Source organism: Euleptes europaea, chromosome 1, assembly GCF_029931775.1.
Source record: "Euleptes europaea isolate rEulEur1 chromosome 1, rEulEur1.hap1, whole genome shotgun sequence".
In the NCBI taxonomy this organism is placed as follows: domain Eukaryota; kingdom Metazoa; phylum Chordata; class Lepidosauria; order Squamata; family Sphaerodactylidae; genus Euleptes; species Euleptes europaea.
The window spans coordinates 16,102,895-16,130,351 of record NC_079312.1 but is presented as its reverse complement, the minus strand read 5'-3'; the positions used below and the strand labels follow the sequence as shown (position 1 = coordinate 16,130,351).

Sequence of the window (27,457 nt, the reverse complement as noted above, 5' to 3'; positions counted from 1 at the left end):
TGGATCTTTCTCATTATCCTTCTTTACACTGGGAGGGGTCTGGGTAGCCTATGAAGTTCATCGTCCTTCAGAACTGTGTCTCAGGGCCAAATCAGGTGCAACTAAGATCATGAATCTTCATCCATCTGTCAGTGGCAAACAGCTAACTCACAGAGCTCCGTCGACAGGAAATTGTGCCCCAAATCCGGACTGGGGAAGGGAGGGGGTGGGATTGACACCTGGCTGTGCATCTCTTGAAGGGCCAGTCAAAACTCCGGTGCTATACCTGGAGTGGTCAAACAAGCCAGCCCCACCCCAGGAATTACAGAGTCTGATTCTCCTCAGCTACATTAATTCCACAAAATGGCAGGTGGTAAATTTTATTAGGCCCAAATAATGATTTGATTGGCATTGGGGCTTTAGTGATGAGCAAAAGGAAATGTTCAAGAAATGGAGGCAAGGACTAGAGAAGAGTATCTGCGGGTTGCTGGGCACTGTAGGTCAGCCATCAGAGAGGCCAAAGCTCACAGTGAGCTGATTCTGGCAAGGGAGGCTCGCTCCAACAAGAACAGCTTCTTCAGATATGTGAGAAGCAAACGCAAGGGGAAAGAGGTGATAGGCCCACTGTTGGGTGAAAATGGAGAAACGGTAACAACAGGGCTTCTGAATGAAAGTGTCGTCGAGCAGAGACCCCATTATGGGGAATACGCAACTGTTGCTCAGAAACTTTGCACTTCTGCTATATGTCTCCCCAGATAGATGAAGTGCATATAAAGTTGTCATGCCTCCCATCTGGGGCAAATGATTTAAAGGAACTGAAGGAAGGACTCTTCTGGGTATGGTGATGGTCATGTGACATGTTTCCTTCCAGGGTCTACCAGCCTCACATTTGAGATCATTATTGCCTGCTGAATGAGACCAGCGGTCCATTTAGTCCAGAATCCTGTTTCAAACAGTGGCCAAGGAATGCCCCTGGACAGCCAAGAAACAAGGCGTAGAGGGGTAGGCCCTCCCCTGCTGCTGCCTCCTAGCAGTGCTAATCAGAGGTTGGCTGCCTCTGGCTGTGGAGGCTCCATTCAGTCACCAATTCTCATAGCTACCAATGGATCTCTCCTCCATGAATCTGTCTAATCCCCTTTTAAAGCACTCTATGCTCGTGGCCATCATTACCTCAACTGGCAGTGAATTCAATAGATTAATAGAGTTGAGTAATGAATTGTGCCCCTTTGTCCCTTCCAAACCTATTTCTCAGCCACTTCATTGGGTGCCCCTGAGTTCTAGTATTATGGGAGAGGGAGAAAAAGATATCAAGGCACTGTTCATGACTCTGCTCTCCTCCATTTTATCCTCACAACAAACCTCTTCTGAGAGACTGGTCTAAAATCCCCCAGTGTGAGCACTTGACCTTGCCGTAATCCCATAAACAACATCCACAGATGAGTAGTCCAAAAGAGAGTTGATTTATTAGAAAACTTATAGGCTTACAGAGCTAACAGGTAAGTTGGCACTAATGGGAAATAGAAGCACAGCATAGGGTCTAAATAGAAAGGCATTGGTCTTATCGAGATGCTATGGCAACCCCCCTCCTAACGAGGACAGTTCCCATGGGAGATAGCACTGGAATAGGAATTCGACTGTTAGCCGGTTTGGCCTTGACAGCTAGCAGGCTTGCACCTGGTAAAACCAAAACCAAAACATTCACAGTCTGACAGACTGTAGAGAGCCAAATGGCTGAGTGTGGGATTGAACCAGGGTCCTACAGTCCTAGTCCAGAACTCTAACCACACCAGCTTTCTTTTTCTTTCCCTAGACATTTGGAAGGCATATATGAGCAGGTTGTGTGGAGCTGCTGTTCTTAGGGCCAAACATTTGCCTTTTAAAGAGTTGAGTCTAGGTTCCACACAGCAACTGTGGGGAATGGCTATTAAAAAGTAAAGCTGAGCCTGTTTGGCCTTGGACTGCTTCTGTGGGGGAGGAAGATCTCCTGCCTCCCCCACCAGCCATTTTTCATGCTGAAACAGCGCTGAGAAAGGGAGTTATTTCCCCACGTGGATCAGCCAAAATGAGGAAATAACTCCCCTTCCCCAGTGCAGTTTCAGCATGGGAAAATGGCTGGTGGGGGAGGCAGGAGCTCTTCCTCCCCCCATGATGGCATTATGAGTCCAGATGGGCTCTATTTTATTTTTAAAAGCTGTTCCCTGGAGCTGCAGTGTGGCTTTGGGGTCTCAGGAGCAACATTGAGGTGAATGTTTCTTTCCAAAGTGCCTCCCATCTTGCTCTGCTTTCGGCACCAGCCTGTGTCTCCAGGCTTTCTGCCAGTCCCTTCCTCTTTTTCTCTGACCCACTAGGGGGAATAATGAATTGGATGGATGGTATTTTTACATGATTTTTCTCAAGGTATGAAGAAAAGGAGGCATTTGAGAATCCAGTGACTTTTCCTCCTGCACTGAAGTGGTGCATCTGGGACTTATCCGATCTAAATCAAGGCCCTCATGAAGCCATTCAAAGGTAATGAAGAAATGCTGCAGGGATTTCAGACTGGACGTTAGAGTGGGCCAGATGTGTTTTAGTATGCTTTAGGCTGCTTGTATCGTTAGCAGAACCAGGAATGTCAGGAATTTATTCAGAAGGCCATTTTAGTTCACCATGTAAAGTTTTCTGGTCAGAATTCTCTCACAGCTTTAGCTCAGGATTGCATTACCTGGATTTTCTCAAACTTTATTCTACATTGCTAATCTCTGGTCATTTCTCTGATTGTGCACTGGCAAACTGTGAGGTAGATAGGGAGAGTGAGGAAACCACTCTTCAGGGCATCCTCATTTAATGGAGTTACCCACCCGATCACTTTCAGGAACGCCTTTGTCTATGGCCAGATTGGACCTATCAATACAGTCCCCTTTGACTATGTCCCCTTTGACTATGTGTGTTTGCTGGAGTATATCATAGCTGAGCCCACAAAATGGTCTCAAGGGGACTGATAGTGCTGTCTTAAGCAGAGTTACACCCGTCTAAGCCCAGTGTGTTTAGAAGGATGTAACTCTGCTTAGGATGTTACTGTGGAACCTCTGTTTGGAAGGTTCCTAAGTTTAGGTAAATTTGACCCTTGGGCAGCAGTCCTTAGCATACTTTCTATGAAGTGAATCTCCAGTCACTCAAAGTGACTAGTGAAAAGAAATGTAACTATTTCCACATAAATAAAATTTAGAAAGAATTTTCCCCACAACTGGGTTCTACTTAACCTTTCAGCCAAAACTCAGAAGAAATATGTACACATGTTGCCATCAAGTCACAACCAACTTATGGCAGCCCCACAAAGAGGTTTTCAAGGCAAGCGAGAAGCAGAGATTTCTTTGCCATTGCTGTAGTCTGCAGAATCTTCTTTGGTCTCCCATCCAAGTACCAACCTACTTAGCTTTCAAGATCTGATGAGGTAGGGCTATATCAGTGATGGCAAACCTTTTAGAGACCGAGTGCCCAAAGTGCAACCCAAAACCCACTATTTATCGCCAAGTGCCAATACGGCAATTTAACCTGAATACTGAGGTTTTAGTTTAGAAAAACCAACTCATACATTCACATATTTTGCGTTAAAAGAAAAACACAATAACAGAGCTTTCAATGATACAAACAACTTTTTATTGAAAGGTAAAAGTTTGCATTTGTCATGCATCTCTCCAGGACTCGTTCTCTGCTCAGCCATCGGACATTATTGTACATAAGTAAACAATTATACTGTGCCTGAACCTCCTCAAGAAGTGCTTGAAACTGTCGACAATTCAGAGCACGAGCCATGATGTAATTCACCATTTTTGTGACATCTTTGAGGACATCGTCAAATTTTTTGAACAATTAATGTGATTTTTGCTGTTGTGTGCATGCTGATAATTAGTCTACGCTTGGCTCATACTTTGTAAGTTTGAGAGCAACACATGCAGCACTCAGGTAATCTGTTAGCCTGTTTCTGGTGTCAGATTTGATATAATTCAAAGCTGAAAACAGCTGCTCACAAGCATAAGATGATCCAAACAAAGTAAGGAAAGCAATCCCAAGTGCTTTCATTGACTTAAAATTATTTGGCAGAGAATTCCACACTTTAAGGATTTCATTTTCAGAACTAACTGAGCTGTCCTTTGGCATCCCTTCTATCTTCTCAAGTGTTTCACGCAGGTCATAGAATTTATTTTTCCAGATAGAGCTTTCTTGAAATTCTATTAGCTCCATTTCCAGATTTTCTAAATCTAACCAGTGTAGGCAGAAAAGATCAAGTCCTTCAAATTTGGCTTTATCTGGAGAAGTAAGAAAACACAGGGTTGTCTCCATCTTACGGAACTGTAAACATCTGTTACTAAAATTCACCTTTGCAGCTGCTACAATGCTAGAAAAGTCCTTGTAGATTTCCTGATGGCTTGTAGGATTGTCTGCAAATGTTGTAGAATTTTCTAAATGCTTTTTTAGACGGGCGGGCCCCCAGACAAACTGAAGACGGGCGGGGCCGACAAACAGCTGAGCTGCCCTGCAGCTCAGCTGAGAGGGGGGGCATGGCAAGGTGCTCGAGCCTCCTGGTCCAAACTGAAGAGGGGCGGGGCGCCCCGACAAACAGAGAGAGGGAGGGGCTTGCCCCAGGTGCAAGGAGAGGGAGGATGCCAGTGCAGGCTTGGGGAGCATGAGCTTGGGGAGAAGGAGCGCCGCCCTCACCACAGCAACACGGCACAGGCCTAGGCAGACGCGACGGGTCCGCGCGTGCCCATAGAGAGGGCTTACCATGCCGGCTTCGGCACGCGTGCCATAGGGTTGCCAATACGGGGCTATATCATGGCACCTTCTCCCCAAAAGAAAAAGAGATAATGTTATTAACTGATGTTTTGGTCACAAGATTGGTGATAGGCACAAGGGTCTGCTGCTCACTTTCGGTTTCTTCTTTCTCAGCCGCTCTGGATTCTGGATTTCACCTGCAGAAAGGTACATTTTTCTTCATACACTGATCAATTATTTCTTATCTAAAGATCTTAACCTTACAATTTGTGTTCTTCTACTTGGTGTTTTTCTAGAGATATAACATTACGGGACTCTCTTGTTTTGTTCCTAAACAGAGCCAGTGTGGTGTAGTGGTTAAGAGTGGTGGTTAGGAGCAGTAGACTGTAATCTGGAGAACCAGGTTTGATTCCCCACTCCTCCACATGAGTGGCAGACTCTAATCTGGTGAAGCGAGTTGGTTTCCCCACTCCTACACATGAAGCCAGCTGGGTGACCTTGGGCTAGTCACAGCTGTCTTAGAGCTTTCTCAGCCGCGCCTACCTCACAGGGTGTCTGTTGTGGAGCGGGGAAGGTAAGGTGATTGTTTGCCTGTTTGATTCTTCCTTAAGCAGTAGAGGAAGTTGGCAGATAAAAACCAACTCTTCTCCTTTTTCTTCATCTCTCACTCCCTGCCACAGCCAGTTCCTTCTTGTTGTGAGGAGGTCTGTCAGGGTGAAAGAGAAGGTGAATTCTGAGGGGGATGAACTGCCCCCTTTCACCTACCTGCCGCCATATTGAAATGATGGGAGAACGGTTACTGGGCCTCAGCCCTTGAGGGCCTTTCCGAATCCTCCCCATGAGAGGCGCAGACCAGGTTGGGAATCCCATGTCTCTAAGTGGACATTCCTGCCTTACCACATTTACCTCAGTTTCATGGTGCTATAAATTGTGTTGTGGATCCACGAGGTTTAAAAAAAAAAGCAGAATTTGTGGAATTGCCGTATATAAAGGCAGAAGTTTTCCAGTTGGTCACACACAATTAGTGTTTGAAGAGCCGTCACTCACAAGTCTCCTCTTCAGCTTGGTCTTCCGCCTCCCCGGCTGTCACTCTGATGCACATTCTGGGCAGGAGGAAGCTGTCTCCTGAATATATTTTAGAGTACATTCAGTGAGAGTGAAGGCAGATGTTTTTTAGTGCTGTGAACTGGGCTCAGGAACTTCCATTTGCCGCATTTATGGATGCAGATTGAATGCTGACTTAGCTCTATTTTGCTTCCTTCTGCATAGGGTCAGTTGTTGGATGTTCTAAATAAATACGTTTTCAAACTGCATTTATGGTAAATTGCAGCATATTGATCCTTTACCAAAGCTTTCACTAAAGTTGCAGAACTGGTTTTTGGAGAGGTATCTTCAGGATATTAGATGTTTGTGTGTTTTCAGGGCAGCAAAGTTGCTTTCAAACCAGTTCTGCTTCATTAAAAAGTTATGACTGCTTTAAAAAGTTTTCTCCCTTTGGTGCTGCCAAATTTGCAAGTTTCAGAATAGCATTTTCAAGGCTCTGCAAAATATATGTGAGGCCAGGAAACCCATTCTTAGCTTGATCCTGGCCATCTTCTCACAGTTTATCTGTCCTGGGTTTAATACTTTTGGGAAATACCCCCCCTCCCCCAGCTTCCGTACCACATTTGTACACCTGCTGGGGTTTCCCAGATTTTCTCTGATCTTTCTTAAACCAGGTTTGCAGTAAATCCTACATGGCAGCCATTTCCCTGACCCTGTCCTGGTGGTATTTCCTTTTCCCATCTCTGGGGGGATTTTTAGTTTTTTAAAAACGCAATACTGTCATATCATTGTATAGATATAATGTTTTACCAATAGATGGACCTGGTTCTCTGACTTCCCAGCCTCCATTAAAAAATAAGCATCTGGTCCTTTCTGTTGTGACAATATACAGGGAAAGGCATCAATATAATGATATGCTACTACTATTTTTTTTTAATTGCTAAAGCCCTGGTGGCCCAATGGAATGGGGTGGGTGCTGCTGGTGGACTGGAGCAGGGAAAGTGTGTGTAGGGGGAACCTGCCATGCAGAAGCCCCATTCTTGTCGCTGCGCTTGATCAGTAGCTTCACCAGCAACAAGGAAACCGCACAAGCCCCGTCCCTGTGTGGAAACCACTGCCGAAGCACCTGGGTCTCTCTAGAAGGCACAGAGAGTTTCAAGGGACTGTAAATCCTGCTCTCTCTTCCTTCCTGCCAGTTCCCTATGCTGTGAAGTACAGAAACTATCTGCGGGGTGTTTTTGATTCAAGGTGTTCTGGGAGAAACTTTGAATGAGAAGAGGGGTGATCATTTTTTAGAACAAATACTTGAAGGTTGGTTTGAGTAGAAATATTCTTGGGATCCAGGAAAAAAATTATACAGCCATAGTGGTCCATGCAAAGCCCCCAAAGAAGAACAAAATCCATGTAATACCTTCATTATTTATTATTTCAATTGGCACAAAACAGTGTGTAATCTTTTAAGCACACCAGAGGTCTTCATCAGGCTGGACGTGACAGCCTTTAAGGAGACATAAGTGTGGAAGGAAGATTCTTCAGGCTGTGGAGTGAGGGTCACATGAAGCTGCCTTATGCTGAACCAGACCCTTGGTCCACCAAAGCCAGTATTCTCTACTCAGATGGACAGCGGCTCTCCAGGGTCTCAGGCAGAGGTCTTTCACATCACCTTACTTGCCTAGACCCTTTAACTGGAGAAGCCGGGGATTGAACCTGGGACCTTCTGCATGCCAAGCAGAGGCTCTACCACTGAGCCATGGTCTGATCTCACTTGTATTTTCTGAAGGGTTCAGGCAGGCCAGCATGTTAGTCAACATTGCTGATGTAATATTACCTCACAGCACATTCCCTGAGAAGTTGGGTTCAGTCCGATCTTTGTTGTTTCACTGCCTTCCTGGCAGGCTGAAAGCAATGGCAACCAGCCCATTCCAGTCTCTGCATTTTCTTCAGAGTAAATGAAAGCCAAATTCAGTGGTATTGCCTGTTTTGAGATGTGTCTCGGATCAGGGCTAAGAGCTATGACCCATTCAACCCACTCTGTGCCTCTGCTCATTTTCATGTGATTTGGGTGTTTGTGTAAATGCTCTCTTGTGTGATTTCTTGGGGAGGGGAATCCTGTGAGTGAAATATCCATGGCTCTCTTCTCTCTCAAGGTTCCCTGCTTGGGATAGGACATGGGAAGAAACGGGCTGGGTTCCTGTGGGTTTTTATTGTTCATTTTATCTGCCTTCTCTGGAAGCTCACAGGAAGACCTTTAGTAGGTCAGGAGAGTCTGTGGATCCAGGAGAGGGTTATGAAGAGGTGGGAGCAGGAGGAGGATGCAGAACAGGGCAGAGGGGGAGAAATCTCCCGGCTGAAGACGCTTCTCTTCTTGTCTCCTTGTTTGACCCCAACAGCAAATGTGACACTGGATCCAGACACAGCCCATCCCCAACTCATCCTGTGTAAGGATCGGAAAAGTGTGAGAGATAGAGGAATAGATCAAGATCTGCCCAACAACCCTGAGGATTGCAAAAGCATGAGAGGAGGAGAAAAAGGTCAATCTCTGCCCAGCAATCCTGAGAGATTTGACCAATATGGTGCTGTGCTGGGCCGTGAGGGATTCACAGCAGGCCGCCATTTCTGGGAAGTCCTTGTGGGAAGCGAGGACGGCTGGTCTGTGGGGGTGGCCAGAAGGTCTGTGAGGAGGAAGGGATACCTCAACTTCAGTCCCGAGGAAGGGTTCTGGGCTGTGGAGAAGTGGGGAGGCTGCTTCAGGCCTCAGATAAAAGACAATGCTTTTCCCTTGACCGGAGAGATCAAGAGGATCCGAGTGTGTCTGAACTATGCTGGGGGCCGAGTGGCCTTTTTCGACGCTGACCGAGCAGCCCTGATCTACGAGTTCTCTGGAGCCCCCTTCTCTGGAGAGACTCTCCTGCCCTTCTTTTGGGTGAGTTTAAAAGGCCACCTCAGGCTTTCTTCTTAAGACCGTCTCTTCACAGCAGTATCTGCAATAAGGCCTTTCCAAGCTCCCAAACACCAAAACAGACTGGAGTAAAATGGAGACTTTCCCCCTCCATTTCCCAATATCCCCCCCTTTTTTGCATCTCATTTCTGAAAGCAACAGTTACACATTTCACTTAATAAAGAATAACAGGCTTGTTGTCAAGGAGAGCTGTAAATACACACACACCCTGGCCTCCTCCAGCCTCCATTCCTCTCAGGCACAAGAGGAGCAACTGAAGATCATGCAGAGAAAGAAGAGGACCTGCAAATTGCAGTTAATATTCTGGAGTTTTTTGGGGTTTTTTGTTTTGTTTTTTGCTTTACGGGGTACCACCAGTTAGGATTTGCCTCTGTTCATCGTACCCTTTCTGAAGGGCACTGAAGATCTTCTCCCTGTCAAGGCTGCTACATTCATAGCAGTTGTGGTTTAGTTATACTATTGATTGAAAAGATGTTATGCTTATGATAAAGTTGTTACCTTGAAAACTCTGCTGCCTTGATTTTTTTTTGTGGGGGGTTGGGTGGATTTCGTAACTGCCTGACAACCACAAGGGTGCTTTCATTTATTGACTTGAGCCCGCCCCAACTCTCCAGTTGGAAAGAAATTCAGGAGGGGGATTTGCATAGCCAGGGTCCTCCTGGGTTAAAAGTTTCTCTTCCTGTTTTTTGTGTCTCCCTTCAAATAATTATAAACCCTTTTTATCCACACAGCCATCACTCCCTCCTTTAATTAAGTTTCCAACAAACTGGGTGCTCATACTTTTTTCTTACCATGACCCTGCGAGGGAAGTTAGACCAGTCCGGGTGAACTTCATTGCTAGGGTTGCTCATTCTGGCTTGGGAAATTCCTGGAGATTTTGGGTGCAGAGCCAGGGTAGGTGGGCTTGGAGAGGGACCTGAGGGGGCCATAATGCCATAGAGTCCATGCTCTGAAGTAGCTGTTTTCTCCAGGGGAGCTGATTTCTGTCATCTGCAGATGAGGTGTAATTCTGAGAGGTCTCCACCTACCTGGAGGCTGGACACCCTATTAGCCGAGTAGGAATTTGAACTCAGGCCTCATCAGTTCAAGTCCACCACACTGCACTTCAAAGCACTGACTCTGTGTTTACAATCATACTAATGTGTCATCTACGTTTCAGGAAGATCTGGTGATAAAGGGACTAAATGAGACTGGGGGGGGGAAATCATCCCACCCCCACTTGCCCTGCTGGCCCCTGAACAGCCACCCTGTCAATCTAATGCGCCACCATCTCCTGCCTGATTCATGCGGTGGTGAGGGGGAAATGGTGGCTCCTCTTCCATCCCTCCTCTGCCTGCCCCCTTCCACTTGCAGTGCCGCTGCCTCCACCTGCCTGGTTTAGGTGGCCACAGCAGGGGCACAAGTGGCTCCCTTTCCTCCTCCCTGCCTGCCCACAGAGCTGGGGGTGGTGGTGGCAGCGGCAACTCCTCCACCCACCCGCCAGGCTCACATGATGATGGCAAGGGTGGGTGAGGGTGGCAGGCCTTGCTTCTCCTCTTCCCTTGCCCGCCTGCCTCACGTGGCCGCTGTTCCTTCCTTCTCCAAACTGACAACCGAGATCTCATGACATAGGTTCACAAGATCTCAGACTTTGCCTTCTGATCTATATATATTTTTCTTTTCCTCCAAACAAGGGGGTGGGTAGCCCTGGGCTGGTACAAAAACATCTCCTGTGTGTACACTGCCCCATTCTTTGGGTGTTTTGATATTCATGGGGCCAAGTTCAGAGACCCTCCCGCCCTTCTTTTGGGTGAGTTTAAAAGGCCACCTCAGGCTTTCTTAAGACCGTCTCTTCGCAGCAGTATCATCGATAAGGCTCTTTTTTTTTATATATAAATTTTATTGGGTTTTATGATAGAAATTTTCCATTGCATTAAACATCTATAACAATATCGAATTTCAATTCTAACCTAAAGTTGTTATAATTCCATATCATATAATTAAAAAGAGAAAAGAAAAAAGAAAAAAAAGAAATGGAAAATTTTTTGACTTCCCCATCACCTCTATCTGCCTCTTAATAAAAAGTTCCTCCCGTCATAGGTAATTTAATCTTGATAAAATATCAATACCATATATAAAAAACCATAATCTGTTAGTAAATATAATTATGCTTATTCAATATAAAAAAAAAATCAAAAATAATCCTCTGGATCAGATTAGAAAATATTCTTCCATTCTTCCCAATTTTAACTCATATTCACAATAATGTATCCACGCCCCCCATTCCCCCAAAAACCGAACGTCATTTTCTTCATTTAGAATAGCTGTGAGTTTTGCCATTTCTGCCACTTCAAACATTTTAACAATCCAGTCTTTTTTCTCTGGAGTTTCTAGCCCTTTCCATTTCGCTGCATAAAGCAGTCTCGCAGCTGTTGTGGCATATATCAAAAAGGTTCTTTGTGTTGCTAAGTCGTCTGGAATCATACTCAATAACATCATTTCTGGTGTTTTGGATATATTCTTTTGTAGTATTAATCTCAGTTCGTTATAAATCATGTCCCAGAAGTCTTTGGCTTTGTCACAGGTCCACCACATGTGATAAAAGGAACCAATTTCTTTGTTACATTTCCAACAAGTAGGGGACATCGTTTTATAAATCTTTGCAATTTTCTTGGGTGTTAGATACCATCTATACATCATTTTATAGATGTTTTCTCGCACTGACTGTGCTTTTATTCCTTTTAAATCTTTAGACCATAATCTTTCCCATTTATTTAAAACAATATCATGTCCCACATTTTGAGCCCAATCGATCATAGTTGGTTTAATCGTGTCCTGCTCACAGTATATTGTTAAAAGGAGATTATACATTTTAGAAATCAGCTTTGTATTATTGTCTAGTAGAATCCTTTGAAAAGGAGATTTTTCTTTAGAGAAACCTTTTTTTGCATCTTGTACAAAAACTGATTTGATTTGGTAATATTGAAGCCATTGTAAATCATCCTTAAGCAGTTGAAAGTCTTTTAGTGAGCATTTCTTTCCTTCCCAATTAATTAAATCTTGATAAGTAATAAATTTGTCTGGTCTAAGTGGGCGCAAAGTTAGCATTTCTTGGGGTGATATCCACATCGGTGTTTCTGGTTCCAAAATGTGTTTATATCTCATCCAAATACGAAGTAGAGAGGACCTGATTATATGATTACGGAATGTTGCTTGTAACTTAATTTTATCATACCACAAATAACCATGCCATCCACTTAAGTTATTATAACCTTCCAAGTCTAGCAAACGTACATTTGACAAATCCATCCAGTCTTTTAGCCATACTAAAGCTACCGCTTCAGCATAGAGTTGAAAGTTAGGCAGTGCTAAACCTCCTCTAGTTTTTAGATCCACCAAGTATTTATAAGCAGTCCTTGGTTTTTTTCCTTGCCAGATGAAGTTTGAAATGTCTTTCCTCCAAGTTTCAAAATATTTTGTTTGTGATATTATTGGTAAATTTTGGAATAAGAAGAGCATCCTCGGTAAGACATTCATTTGGATCGTTGAGATACGTCCCATTAATGACAATTTTTTGTTTGACCATATAATCATATCAGTTTTAATCTTACCCCATAACTTGAGGTAATTGTTGGTTAACAGATCTTTATTCTTTGCAGTGATCCAAATTCCCAGGTATTTAACTTTGTTAGCTTTCTCCCAGCCAGTATATGATATAAATTCCTGTTGTTGTATTTCCGATAAATTTTTAAATATTATCTTTGTTTTTTCTTGATTCACTTTAAAGCCTGATACTTTTCCAAAATCATCCAAAGTCTCCTGAAGTATATTCATTGACTGTGTTGGGTTTTCCAAAATTAGCAGTAGGTCATCCGCGAATGCTCTCAACTTAAATTCATGTTTTTTAATTCTTAGCCCGCGGATGTCCTCCATACTTCTTAGTTTCACACATAGCGGTTCCAACACCAACAAAAATAAAAGTGGAGACAAGGGACATCCCTGTCTAGTCCCTTTCGTGATTTGGCAGTTATCTGACATTGATTCATTAACCAAAATTTTAGCTTGTTGGGAGGTATAAATAGCCGATATACCTTTCTGAAAACGATCTCCAAAATTCAATTTATCCAAAATCCGTTTCAAAAAGTTCCAAGAGACCATATCAAAGGCTTTTTCTGCATCCAAAAATACAAAAGCCGCAGTTTGTTGAATATTATGGTCATAATATTCCAGTGAATCTAGTAAAATTCTTACATTGTCTTTTATTTGCCTTCCTGGTATAAAACCTGCTTGGTCCTCATGTATAAGATCCTTAATAAATTGCTTTATCCTACATGCCAAAACCGAAGCAAAAATTTTGTAATCCACATTTAAGAGCGATATAGGTCTGTAATTAGATGTTTTTTCTGGATCTCTTCCTTCTTTGGGTATCAGCGATATAAATGCGTGTGACCAAGTCTCCGGGGATGTTCCCTCGTCCAAAATTGCATTGTAAAGTGAACTAAAAAATCCAACTAAATTGTCACTAAATGTTCTATAAAATAGTGCAGTAATTCCATCTGGTCCAGGTGTTTTATCCGTTTTTTGTCTCAGTATTGCTTCTTGTATTTCTTCCCTTGTTACTGGAGCTTCAATACATTCTCTCTGGGTCATTGACAAAGCTTTCATCTGTATTGAGTTTAGAAATTTATCTATTTTCTGTTTTGGAATATTTTCTTTCTGATATAACTTAGAGTAAAATGAAACAAATTCTTTCTGAATTTCTGAAGTTGAATAAACTGGTCCTTTAGCAGTTTGGATTTTTGTTATAATCTTCTTTTGAAATGAGTCCTTCAATTGTGTTGCTAAAAATTTTCCTGGTTTATTTGCATATTCAAAATACTTTTGTTTAGCAAGTTTCAGATTTTTATTCATTTCCTCCATTATTACCAAATTTAATTGGTGTTTAGATGCAGAAATCTGTATTTGAATTTCTCTTCTCTCCTCTTCCTGTGTTACCATTACCAATTTCTGCTCCAAATTTTGTAAATTCCAAAGTATGTTGTTTGTAAATTGCAATTGAGTCTTCTTCCAGGCCGAGTGTTTCTGTATCATAAAACCTCTCAGAACAGCTTTGAATGCGTCCCAAACTGTATTTAAAGAAGTTTCCCCATTAAGATTAATTTCAAAAAAGTCTTTCATTAAAACCTGTAATTCCTTTTGTATCTTGTTGTCTTTTAAAAGTTTATCGTTCATTCGCCATCTAAATGCTTGTTTATTGTTCCAATCAAAGGTAACAGGATTGTGATCAGAAAAAGTTCTAGGTAAAATATGAATTTTACGTAGTTGCGTGAAAATTGATTTACTGGCCCATATCATATCGATTCTGGAGTGTGAATCGTGTCTTGCTGAATAAAAGGTGTATTCTTTAGCTGTTGTATTCATTGTTCTCCAAATGTCTTGTAATTCTAATTCTGAAGCCATGGCAAAGAAAGTTTTAGGCAAGCATCCATCATTGATATCTTTTGCTTTTGATTTTTTGTCCAGAGATGGGAGAATAATTCCATTGAAGTCGCCCATCAATAAAATTTGGTCTTGTGCGTACTGGGTTATCAGGTCATGTAATTTTTCATAGAAGGATTTTTTCCCTTCATTGGGTGCATAGATTCCAACCACTATTGTCCTTTGTCCCAATATTTTAGTTCTGATAATTACAATTCTTCCTTCATTGTCTTTATATACTAGTTCTGGACAGAGACTGGGGTGGGCATAGATTACCACTCCCTTTGTTTTAGTTTTAGCAGAAGCAATAAATGCTTGTCCAAGCACCTGTTTCTCCAAGTATTTTTTATGCTTTGAAGCTATATGGGTTTCTTGTAGGCAAGTTAGGGAGTATTTATATTTCTGTAGATATTTGAAGATTCTGGCCCTTTTAGTTTTCTCATTCAGTCCATTTACATTCCAAGAAATTGCTTTTGCCATAATGTAGTATTTTTTAGCAAAATAAAAAGTCTATAGTTTAGTACCACCTTCTGCACCCTGTACCTCTTCTTCTTCCTCTTCTTCTTCCTCCTTCTCTCCAGGTAATTCTTTAAGGTCCATTTTGTATTTTCTCAAAAATTTCCCCACATCTGCTTGGGATAGAATTGTCGTTTTCACTTCCTTATAGGTGAAAGCCAAACCTTGTGGCATAATCCAACGATATTTGATGCCATTAGCTTTCAGTATAGACACAAAGTCTTTGTAGTTATTCCTCTGTGAAAGTAGATGCCTTGGAATATCCTTCAGTAGTATAAGAGAGGAGTCTCCTGCTGACACTGGATTTTCATAATGAATCTTCATAATCTTGTCTTTAACTCTGGTGTCATAGAACACTATCATCAAATCTCTTGGCTTAGATCTTCTCATTCTAGCAGGTAGTGGTATCCTGTATATTCTATTAATGGCTTGTTTTTATTCTTGTTCATCTATCTGAAATAAGTAGGCCAAATTTGGTATTGCAGATTCTTTATTATCTCCCATCATATCTGGAAGATTGCGTATACGAAGGTTGGTCTCTTTCACTCTCATCTCCATCATTGCCATTTGATTTTTTGCCGCCATCTGATCCGCTTGTATTGTTTCAATCTGTTTTTCTTGGCTTGTTAATTTTTTCTTTGTGTCCTTGTGCTCATCCATCACTTTCTTAATTGATACATCCATCGCTTGCATATCTGTCTTCATAACAATCATTTGAGTTTTTACTTCTTTCAAGTCTCCAGTGACCACATCTAACTTCTGATTAATAGCTTGGGATGCTTGACCAAGATTTGTCATCATAGAAGTCAACTGTGCCATCTGTGTAGACATCTGTTCAAACTGTTTATTTGTTGCCTCAGTTTGTTTAGTTAGCATATCCTGTAACTTTTTTTCCATGGTCGAGGTTTGTAAAGAGTCCCTTAGTTTAGTATAGGCAGGGCTATGTAGTGAGCCAGAGCGGGGTCGAGACATTTACATTCAAAAAAAGCTGGTAAAATACATGTCCACCGACAGGGCCTTTAAGGTGCTGGTTAAAAGATGATAGTTCAAAGATCAGCCTAGTAATTTTTTCGGGTTGAAAAGAGTCGAAATTGGCTTTAAAATTGCATTTTAAAGTTTTAAAATACCAGTGAGTTTTTTCGGTCGCTCTAGATCGGATTAATCAGGAAGTAAACAGGAAGTTACTAGTGCTGCAGACCTTCTATCGCCTCTTCTCGATGGTTATTCCTTCAGGAATGATTTGAAAGTAACTCGAGTGCGACGGATATTCAGTCCCGCGGCTACTTCCTGTTGTTTTAGTTCCAATGATAGAGAGGGTGTTATAGAGAGTCTTCCGTTCCAGGCACTCCCTTACTGCAAACGTGGCAGGAATTCGCCGGAAAATCAGGAAGAGAAATCACCCTCCCCTTCCTTCGGACCTCTCATTGGTGATAATTCTTGTCAGTCTAAAAGGTATCCTTCCGACTCTTTGTTATGGTTTAGGCTGATCGATCCGATAAGGCTCCTGTCGCTAATCCCGATGACTAACTCAGATCAAACTTTTTCAGTTCGGATTATGGAGGGGTGGGGGTCCCAGAAATATTCTTATCAGCCTCCCGTCTGTTCAAATTTCTAGTAAGTAGACGAAGAGTTCTTTTGTACTCACTTGGGTGTCAAGAGGTGAGGTTCTTTTCTTTATGTAGTCCTTATGTTGGTATTAAGGCGGTGGAGGGTAGAGCTTGCTGCCAAAGTTGCGTTTTGGCGATGTCCTTCCCTAGTGCCCTCGCAGGACCGGCGTCTAGGACTCCGAGGGGCTTATAAAAGCCCCCTCAGAGTACCTAGGAGGTCAAACCGCGTTTGCGGGCTGCAGGGAGTTCCTGCTTTCCAACCCACTTGCAAGGGTCGGATTGGGGTATCTATGTACCCCAAAAATAACGCAGACTTGGATTTCTCCCAGGACAACCTGGGGAAATGGAGTGCTCTCTCCAACGGCACCACCGGAAGCCCATCATCGATAAGGCTCTTGACTGCCTTTGCTACACCTTGCCTCACTATTAAAGCAACTCCATTTCTTCTCTTTTTGTCATTCTCGGAGTAAAACACTTTGCGATTTTCCAATTGAAAAATGTCCTAGCCCAGTCCACTTCAATTCACTTCTCCCCAGGACTGAAAGGCCCGATCCGCCCCGCGGCGCCCCTCCGCTTCCTTCCAACTTTCCCAGGGCGATTTTCTTCTGCTTGGGAAATCTTTCCAGGCTCATTCTGTGGCGAGTGGCTGGAGGAGACCCCCTCCCCCGATCTCCCCCCCCCGGAAGCCTCTCCCTCGTCTCAGGGACACCCCGCATGGGAAGAGTCCCCTGGGAGGCGAAGAGAAACGTCTCCCTTCCCTCCGAAGCGCTTGCAAAAAAGGAGTGCAAAGGAGCCCTCCCCTCCCCAGGTTCTGCTTTCCACCCCCGGCCCTTTGCTTAGTAAGCATTACCAGGATCTGATGGCGCAGCAGCAGCCGAGTCCTTTGCAGGGAGGGAAACTCCCCGTGGCCGCTTTGGCAAGCGAGGAAACGAAACTGAAGCGCTCTTCTTCCTTCTCTCCCTCCCGCTCAGCAGAGGCAGCCATGGCGGCGGGGGGTCCCCTGAAGGAGCTGTGCGAGGAAGCCTCTTGCTCCCTCTGCCTGGACTTCTTCAGGGACCCCGTCATGATCCCCGAGTGCTGCCACAGTTTCTGCCGCGCCTGCCTGACCCGCAGCTGGGGGGCGTCGGGGGCGGAGGCTTCCTGCTGCCCCCAGTGCAGAGGGCGAGCGCAGGAGGGGACCCTCCGGCCCAACCAGCAGCTGGCCAACTTTGTGGAGATAGCCAAAACATTTACTCTTCAGAAGGGAAAAGAGGGAGGGGGGAAGGGGGCAGAGGGAAAGGGGGGCGTCTGCGAGAAGCACCAGGAGCCCCTGAGGTTTCTCTGCAGGGAGGACGTCGCCCTCCTCTGCGGGGTCTGCCGCAGATCCGAGGAGCACCAAGATCACCAGGTGGTCCCTCTGGAGGAGCCTGCCGGAGAGAAGAAGGTAAGGAATCTCTGTGGATCTTGCTGGGGATGAGCCCTGATTTCTTCTTGGCTTCTCTGTAATTTCAGTCAAGTGAAAAAAAGTCCTAGCTGGAATGCAAATAATGGTAGGTATTAAACCAGTTTAATGTTATGCCCCAGTTGCCTGACAGTACACCAGGAGCCGGTCAGCCTTGACCTGTCCCCATCGGGTCAACCAGAGCTGGAAAATGAGATCCTGGGCTGGGCAGATCCCTCCTTCTGTCTGATCCAGCCGGGTTCTTACTGTGTTCCGTTTCACCAGGAGAGGAGACTTTTCTTGCGTCTTGGTGGCTCAGATTTTCCGTTTGGGTCAAAGCAGCCTTGAGCATTTGGGGCCTCCTTGCCGCTTGTTTGTTTATAACGTCAGCTTTATTTTTTATTCCTCTAGTCAGCCGCAGATTGGTTGCCAAAGGAGTTGGTGGTAACAAGAGCCATTCAAACATCATGTTCCCCCTTCAAAGCCCTGCCATCTGTCCCTCCAAGGGACACCTATTCCAAGGTAGTGGAGTTTGCTTTTTCAGAAGGTGCTCTCCATCCTTGAACCCCCAGCCTCCCACAGACACGATCCATTTCCTCCCAGCGGAGCTGTAATATCTCCCATCCATCCCTTACAGTGGGAATGCTGTTGCCTCTCCTGGCTTGAGATCTAGCAGCACGGCCAGTCCAAGAGGTGTCCCTGCCTAAGGGGGGATATCCAGAACAGGGGTCCTGAAACATTTTGAGCCTGTGGGCACCTTTGGGATTCTGACACAACGTGGTGGGCAGAGCCACAGAATGGCTGCCACACCTTCCGTTCAGTCACACAGGGAAGATCCCTGTGCTGTGGTGGAAGCTGCTGCCAAAGCAATGTTTTTAAGAATCTGCACAGCCGATCAGCTCTCCAATGGCCAGTCAGAAGTCCTCCTGGGCAATAGCTTCACCCACTTTCTATAAACACTTGGCAGGCACCAGGAAAGGTGTTGATCAGCTAAGTGGGGCCCACAACATCTTGCTTGGGAACCCTGAGGGGAATTATAATACCATGCAACAGTAATTGTGAATCTGGAATGAGGCGGGGAGCCCTGCAGGAACAGAGAAAGATGTGACTGCGTCACATGGCAAAGTTGGCTGGATCAGGGGCTGATGTGCCTCTGCTCCGAGACCCTGTCGTTAGTACCCGGACAAAAATGTTGAAATTGTTTCAAAAGTGTCATCAGAGCGTTCCCCATAATAACTATGGCCAGAACTCCTTCCAGGATGTTGCCTGTAGATCTGTTGGCAGAAAAGGCTGCCCTGAGGGCAAATTCACTGGGGAGTCCTGTGCGATTCGATTCATATTCATTTTGAGGGTTTGGAAAGGGGAGTTGGGAGGATTGCAGAATCTGGACTTGGGATGGGAGGTATTTTTGTGTGGCTCCGCCTGCTGTGGCAGCCATTTGGGTTTGACTCCACATCCTGTGGCAGCTATTTTGGGAGTGGTACACACTAGCCTCTCTCAAAGTTCCAAAGGTACCCGCAGGCTTTAAAGGTTGGGCGACCCCTGGAGTAAACCATCACTTTCATTGAAAACAACCTGGATATGTTTTGAAAAATATTTGGGCCAGGATTTTTCAATTTTCTTAGTTATTGGTTTCCTCCTTATACAACAGCCTCAGATGCTACTTGAAATCTCGTTGCTAGAGGAGAGGGGAGCCACCAGCTGAGGATCTAGGGGTGGATATGCTGACTGGCAAAGTAGATGCAGGGAGTGTGTGGTTTACTTTGAACCAGGAATTGTTCTTAATTCATTGGCTTTCAAAGGAATTTGAAGGATCAATAAAAGCTTGGTTATATCTCTTTCCTATCCAATATATTTTTTCTGAATAAGTCACCGATTATGTCCAATATTTACAAGTACAGAGAGAGTGAGTGATCAAAAATATGGGGATAAAATAAAACCAACATGGTTCTTTTGTTTTTGGCATCAGACAATCTCGGCAACTAGAAAGGAGAGAGTTTGCCAGAAGCACCAGGAGCCACTGAAGCTCTTCTGCAAGGACGATGAAGCCCTCATCTGTGCGGTCTGTGGCCAGTCCCAGGAGCACAAACATCATGAAATCATTCCTGTGGAGGAGGCTTCCCAAGAGTACAAGGTCAGAAATCGACAAGTGGATGATGGTGGGGAAGATCATGTCTGGATCCTTTCTAGCTGCATTCCTGAGTGCCCCATGGCATTCTTTGTAGGGAAATGCTTGGGTCTTGGGCCCAAATGAGGAATGACAACATCTCTTTGTTGCCCATCTCCTGGCTTGGCTGCTTCCTTCCTAATTGCCCTCCCTTTGTGTCAGGGGGTGATGTTGGGACGTTGGCGCTCTTCAGGGCTGGCTGTGTTGACCAACTGATTGTCCTGCCGAGCCACCAGGGGGCAGCAGCCTATTGGTAGAAGAATTAACTGTCTCTCCCCTCCACACACGATATTTGTCCTTTTAAAACAAAATTTTTAGCCTGGAGTTGCTTCTAACCCTCTTGCCAGGGGTTGCACGGGGCGGGACATCCTGCACTTATATCTGATTTGAGCTTTGGTGACAGTTTTGCTTTATGATTTATAGTAAAAGGAGGGAACTTCAATTTTGGGACTTTCTCCCCTCCAGGATCAGTTCTGCAATTGTATGGAGATTCTGCGGAAGGAGAAGAAAAAAATTCTGGCGTATGAACCCAGCATAGTGAAGGAAAGCCAGGACCTGCTTGTAAGTGTCCTTATTGTTGGGAGGTGAACAGACAATGGAAATGTATGTGGGGGAAAGGGAATACTGAGTACAAAATGCAGAAAATTCAAGCAAGAAGGCAGTCCCTTTCCATTTGGAATGGTCTGGTTTCCCACAGAAAAGTTAATGAAGACCACTTAGAAAGAACTTTTGTGAATATTAAGGTGAACATCTTATAGCTCTGCAATAAAAAGGATTCTGGAAATAACCATAGTGTCTATGCATAGGGGAGAGAGATGTGAGAAGCTGCAGCACATGTTTGAGTTTTGTAAAGTAAAACCACTCCGAGAAGAAAATAATGCAGAGATAATTCATGTGTACTTTGGATGGATCCTTCTGATTCTTTTTGTTTTCCTACCCAATGTTGATGCGATCTCTGGGAAAATAAAACGTGCCCTTCTAATAGGAGTCTGCTAAGGTCCCTCTTCCCACTGCAAAGACTGGCTGTATTCTACTTTCCTTCTTTTTCCCATCTCAGAAGCAAACCAAAGGAGAGCGGCAGGAGACAGTTACCAAGTTCAGGCAACTGCATAAGTTTCTGGATAAGCAGGAGAAGCTTGTGCTGGCCCAGATGGAAGAACTGGAGAAGGAGGTGGCAGGAAACAGGGACCAGCACCTGGCCGAACTGTCTGAGGAACTCTCCTTTCTGGACAGCCTCATCTGGGAGATGGAGGAGAAGTGTCAGCAGCCAGCCAGTGAATTCCTGCAGGTGAGAGTGTGGCAGGAACAGCTCAGGCTTCCCTTTGGGAGGAGGCTGCCTCCAAACCCTTTCTGTGCCTCCTCCTGCCCCATTTCATTTCCACCCAGGGGCAGTGGCCATGCAGAACTCCACCCTCTGGAAATGCTGCTCCCTCCAGAGCCCTTTTCACAGGTTCTTCTTTCCAAACAACCAGGAACGAGGGTCATAGGCTAGATTTTTCACAGAAAGTTTTTAAAGGCGGATGGCTGTGGGGGGCAGGGAATGCAGCTTATACTGGTTGCTTGCAGATAGGTGTGCAAAAATGCACACACACACACAAAAGGAAAAACAGGTGGTAGAGGAATGGCATCCACACAACTGTTTCTGGCACCACTGTGCTTGCTCCTGTCAATATGTTATTTGTGCCCAGACCCCCCCCTTTCCCTTCTGAGCTATATGGCAACATTGCAGGGGAAAGTGGGGGGGAGAGAAGCCCTTTAAAGGTGACAGAGTTTGTCTCTTCCCTCAGTCGCTGAGGACACCATCTCTGCCCCTATCAGAGGGCTTTTCTCAGGTTTTACAGAAAGAGGCAATGGATAGATTGCTATAGCATTGTAACATAATGATCTGTTGCACTAATTCCTAGCTTTTATTTTAGAGGATGTAAAGTGCAGGCTGCACATTTCTAGTTATAACTCTACGACAACAGTAGAAAAAAATATGAAAGCTGGGACCGGTATGTTTGGGGTTGCCAACCTCCAGGTGGTAAAAAAATTTTTTTTCATGCTAACATTAGCTGACCAAAAGAAAATTCGACAGCACGGTGGCCAAATAAATACAGTATGACAAAAGACTCTGCTCTGCATAATCTCACTTTTGCTACTTTGAAATATATCACTGCCCGTAGGGCAAATTTTGCTTTAAGTGGTCAGGGTGAAAGGAACCAAAATGAGGTAGGGCGTTTTTGTCAAGTTACTTTTTTAAAGGGACGCACTACTAGAGTGCCCTATGGGCAATTCTGAAGATTGAAAAGGAACTCCACATTTCTTGATGACTATGAACATTCAGCCTCTAATCTGTCTTAGGTCTTTAGTGGCGAGGGGGTACTCGGAGACTGTTGTAAGAGCCGCTAAGGCAAGGGCTGACAAACAAGACAGGGTCATTATTCACCAACAGCTCTAGGACTGTTTGGCACAACATCATAGCCTCTTTGCAATATTGTGAGCACTTGTCCCCGTGGTAATCCCACAAACAGCCTCCACAGACAAGAAGTCCAAAAGAGAGCTGATTTATTGGAAAACATACAGGTTTGCAGAGCTAACAGGTAAATTGGCACGACTGGGAACGGATAGCATAGTACAAGGCCTATATTGGAAAGCATGAGTCACAACGGGTCCTGGTACCCCCCTCCCAACGAGGAGCCATTCCCACGGGAGATAGCGCTGGAACAGGAATTCAACAGACCTTGAGAGGCTCCGAAAGCAAAACATTCTCAGTTTGACAGGCTGCTGTGAGCAGAGGAATGCAGGCCTGACAAATATACGCCTTTAACCAAGAACCTCAGAAGAGTCATATTCAAACATTGAAATTTATTACAGAACATTCCGGGCTGTAGGAGCCGCCAAGATTGGGGCTCAGGAAAACCTCTTCTATCAGAGACAGTTTAATACACACTGATAATATTATTAGAAAATCAACCCCGAGAGTATTAGGTCACCATAGATGCAATGGCTGTCAAGTGTCGGTTCTTGTAGGTTATCCGGGCTTTGTGACCTTGGTCTTGGTATTTTCTTTCCTGACGTTTCGCCAGCAGCTGTGGCAGGCATCTTCAGAGGAGTAACACTGAAGGACAGTGTCTCTGTCCTTCATTAATTCCATAAAATGAGACATAGCTGATTTTTCTTGTTATAGTTCTAGGCACTGAGTGCCTTAAAGCAGTTTGCTGAAAAGTGTTGCTCCGAAAGGACAAAGGAACGTTGGGGAGGTAGTTGTTGGGTAGTTGGGGGGAGGTAGTTGTTAGTTTCCTGCTTTGTTCAGGGAGTTGGACTAGATGACCCTGGTGGCCCCTTCCAACACTATGATTCTATGATTCTAAGGTGGAGCTTCTACTGGTCAATTTCATCCTGGCACCTAATTACAGGCGACTGATGAAGACGTTTGAAAGGGATTAGCAACCAGACTTTCCTTTTTGTGTCCTAAGCAAGTGCAGGAATTGGCCACATGTATATTTCTCTTCTCCACATGCTATACTGCTACTAAGTTGGCACCGTACAGTTCCCAAATAGGGCTACAGTATAAGGGCTTGTAGTGTTTTTTTGTTACAACTATTAGTCAATGTCATTCCCTATGTTAAATGTTTGATGTCTGCTTGAGTTTGTTTATGCAGTAATATATTACAAAGTAGCAAAAGTGAGATTATACAGAGCAGAGTCTTTTGTCATACTGTATTTATTTGGCCACTGTGCTGCCTAATTTTCTTTTGCTCAACCTCCAGGTGGTGGCTGGAGGTATGCTGTTATTACATTGTCGCGGTTCGGGCCGTTAAGTGCCTACACTCTTAGAATGTACCATTTACTGAGAAATGGAGTTATCTATTCAGCGAGACACCACTAGACCGGAATCAACGGTTCCTAGAAACTTGTTATTGCTTCTAGGACATCTCTTGAACACGCCAATAAATTTATAATAATGGACAAGAGTAGAAGTATATATAAAAAACACATTTATTTACATTATACAATATATGCTTTTTGGTTGCAAAGCCTTAAAATATCATATAAGGATAGACATCATTAGTCTTAAACATGTTTATGTAGCAAGTAATCATTCACATTCTCTATGCCTCCATAAAGGAGTATTTTAGTCAGAATATATTCATAAAGTATCCTTAGTGCAATGCACCTTCATTCAGAATATAAGGTTACAGAAATCCTGTCAAAATATAGTTAATTCTTTGGAGAAAGATTTGGTTAGAAGCATCCTAACTTAAACCATTCAAAACATCATAACATTTCTGTACAGAAGACACACTATACCTTGCTGTGTCATCTGTGTCATCTGGAGTCCTTTAAGAGTCTAAGCTCTATGAGAACATATGAAGTTATCCCAGAGTATCTGTATTTGCTAAGTCTTGAATCCTTTAAAGACTTCTATTAATATTCTTAACTGATCATCATTAAAATCAGGCATTGTGTATGTACATGCTATGCATGCTCTTTCTAGTTTTAGACAGCAATGCTGAATATATAAATACTATGTGTTAGCTTAAAGCTATTTACAGTCTCTTTGACTGTGCCAATCTGTGTATGTGCATTGTGCATATCTCACAGAGTACAGAGAGTCTCCTTTCCCTTCTCTGGTCTCTTGCTCTGAGGAGGTTCAGAAGTCCCTCTGTTAAGTAGAGGACTGTGAGAGTCCCCAACCTAGCTGGGCTAACTTCGCCAAATCAATTGCTCAGACTTGCGTGCAGAAACAAAAGATTTATTGAAGGCTTCAGATAGAGCAGACAGTCACGGATTCAAAGTTGCAAGTGGCTAGCTTATCGGGGTTACAGTATTTATCTACTTCAGGGCATAAAGGTTCACATGCCAGGCATGGGAAGTTACAAGACAAATCGGTGCAATACAAAACATCAAACAGTCCCAGAGAGACAGTGAGGGCTATCAGCACTTCAAGGCCGGACTCGGCCCGAGGGAGTGAAGACAGGATGCGCAGCAGGGGAGGGAGAGGTGACACCTGGGCAAGATGGATAAGACGGGAGACCCAGGAAGGCACAGGGAGGTGTGAACTGCTTTTACGAGTTCAAAGAGGTTGATACAGAGAACATGGAGAAGTCAGAAACACATGGCCCTCACATTCTGCCCCCCTTAAGGCCCCCCTCCCGCGAGGTCGGGAGGCCGAGGCTTATCGGGATAAGCGCAATGGAATTCGTGTATGAGGCGGGGGGCTGCCATATGGGGGGCTGCAACCCATTCATCGTGTGCAGGACCCAGATGTTTCCATTGTACGAAATAGAACAGTTTTCCTTTTTTCCATTTGGAATTCCATTTGGATACTTCCAAATGGGTATCCCCTCCCACAACAGTCGGCACCTCAGGTTTGGGAGGGGGGTGGAACTGGGGAGCGGAAATGAACGGCTTGAGTAGACTGATGTGGAAAACGGGGTGAATACCCCGAAGGGTCTTGGGTAAGTTCAATTCCACAGCGACTTCATTGATTACCCGGGTGATGGGGAAGGGACCCACATAGCGGTCATTGAGTTTCTTACAGGGACGGAGAGAACGCAGGTTCTTAGTGGAGAGATAAACCTGTTCTCCCACCTTGAGTTCCCATCCCGGGGACCGGTGTTTGTCGGCCTGTTCCTTGTATTTACGCTTGGCCCGTTCGAGGTTCTTTTGTAACCAGGGCCAAGTAGAACTGACTGCCTGTACCCAGCTTTGCATTTCGGGAACTGCCTCGAGTTCGGGGGTGACGGGGGCGGAACCAAAAGGGCCGAAATCGGTCCCGTACACCACTTGAAAAGGGCTAAATCCCGTGGAGGAGTGGGGGGCGTTGTTGTAAGCATATTCAGCGAAGGGTAACAGGTCCACCCAGTCATCCTGATGGTAATTGACATAGCAACGGAGGTAACATTCGACCACAGCATTAACCCGTTCGGTTTGACCATCCGTTTGAGGGTGGTAGGCAGACGAGAGACCTTGTTCCCCCACTCCCATCAGTTTCAGGAAGGACCGCCAAAATTTGGCGACGAACTGGACCCCCCTGTCGGAGAGGACCTTCCTAGGGACCGAGTGAAGTCTGAGGACATGAGTGACAAACATTTTGGCCAACCCCTGAGCCGACGGGAGCCCAGCGCATGGAACAAAGTGGACCTGTTTGGAAAAAAGATCTGTGATTACCCATAGTACGGTCTTGCCCCGGCTGGGAGGTAGATCAGTAATGAAATCCATGGCGATTACCTCCCATGGCCGGGTGGGGGTTTCCAAAGGCTTCAGAAGTCCTGGGGTTTTACCCATCCTGTTTTTGGCAGTGGCGCAAATGGGGCAGCTACGCACGTACAGTTCCACATCCGCCCTCATGCTCGGCCACCAGAACTGCCGCCTTACCAAATGCAATGTCTTGACAAATCCAAAGTGACCAGCTAGTTTGGCTCCGTGGACCAGGCCCAGAACCTCCTTGCGAAGGGAGGACGGAACATAGAGTTTCCCCCCCTGCACCCACCAGGACTCCCATTGCTCCATACCTAGCTAGCGACTCGCAACTTAATGTGAGAGTCCCCAACCTAGCTGGGCTAACTTCGCCAAATCAATTGCTCAGACTTGCGTGCAGAAACAAAAGATTTATTGAAGGCTTCAGATAGAGCAGACAGTCACGGATTCAAAGTTGCAAGTGGCTAGCTTATCGGGGTTACAGTATTTATCTACTTCAGGGCATAAAGGTTCACATGCCAGGCATGGGAAGTTACAAGACAAATCGGTGCAATACAAAACATCAAACAGTCCCAGAGAGACAGTGAGGGCTATCAGCACTTCAAGGCCGGACTCGGCCCGAGGGAGTGAAGACAGGATGCGCAGCAGGGGAGGGAGAGGTGACACCTGGGCAAGATGGATAAGACGGGAGACCCAGGAAGGCACAGGGAGGTGTGAACTGCTTTTACGAGTTCAAAGAGGTTGATACAGAGAACATGGAGAAGTCAGAAACACATGGCCCTCACAAGGACGTTCTGACACAGTCTCAGAGATCTAGCTATTAGCCCTGTATTCAGGATGCTTCTTAGCATTGGTAAGCCAAATAGGCTTAGTTTGTAAGAATCCATAAATCTGATGGACTCTCAGTGTTCCAATACATGAAAAGATCACTGCACTTAGATTCCTATTCAAAGAATAGGAATTCTAAGGGTCTCTATCCTCTTCTAGGAATAGAGCAGTCTCACAAGAAGACTGTAAGTAAGATATGTTGAAATATCCAGATCTTGATACTTCAAGATATCTGAGAACTACTGTCCACGCAAGAACAGAGTTTCAATGTTTTACATCTCAAGCCTTTTGAGATGGAGGTGCTACACCAGACAGCTGCAGTCTGCCAGCCATAGAACTCTAAAGTGCCAGCTGTACTGTGGCTGGTATTTATACAGTTTCTAGACCCATTAAGAGTGTTCCTTTATCCCCTCTTCCTTATCCTTCAAAAGGGTACCTTTATTCTCTCTTATCAGATACCAGGAGCTTAGTGGCATCTGCTCCTGTCCTCTGATATCTTATTGTCCAAATATGGACATCCTTCCCTTTCAGTCCTCTGTGCC

The 27,457-nt window shown here is 44.7% G+C and overlaps 1 protein-coding gene across 1 annotated transcript in view; it reads left to right on the top strand.

Annotated features, from left to right (window-relative positions):
* LOC130494002 (uncharacterized) overlaps positions 1 to 27,457 on the top strand; it is a 49,094-nt gene that overhangs the window by 10,343 nt on the left and 11,294 nt on the right. The window contains 9 exon segments of the mRNA XM_056867636.1: positions 2,377 to 2,460; positions 2,462 to 2,487; positions 4,906 to 4,938; positions 8,166 to 8,228; positions 8,295 to 8,698; positions 17,123 to 17,719; positions 19,665 to 19,868; positions 20,367 to 20,462; positions 20,959 to 21,189. Coding sequence (XP_056723614.1) covers positions 2,377 to 2,460; positions 2,462 to 2,487; positions 4,906 to 4,938; positions 8,166 to 8,228; positions 8,295 to 8,698; positions 17,123 to 17,719; positions 19,665 to 19,868; positions 20,367 to 20,462; positions 20,959 to 21,189 — 1,738 coding nt within the window.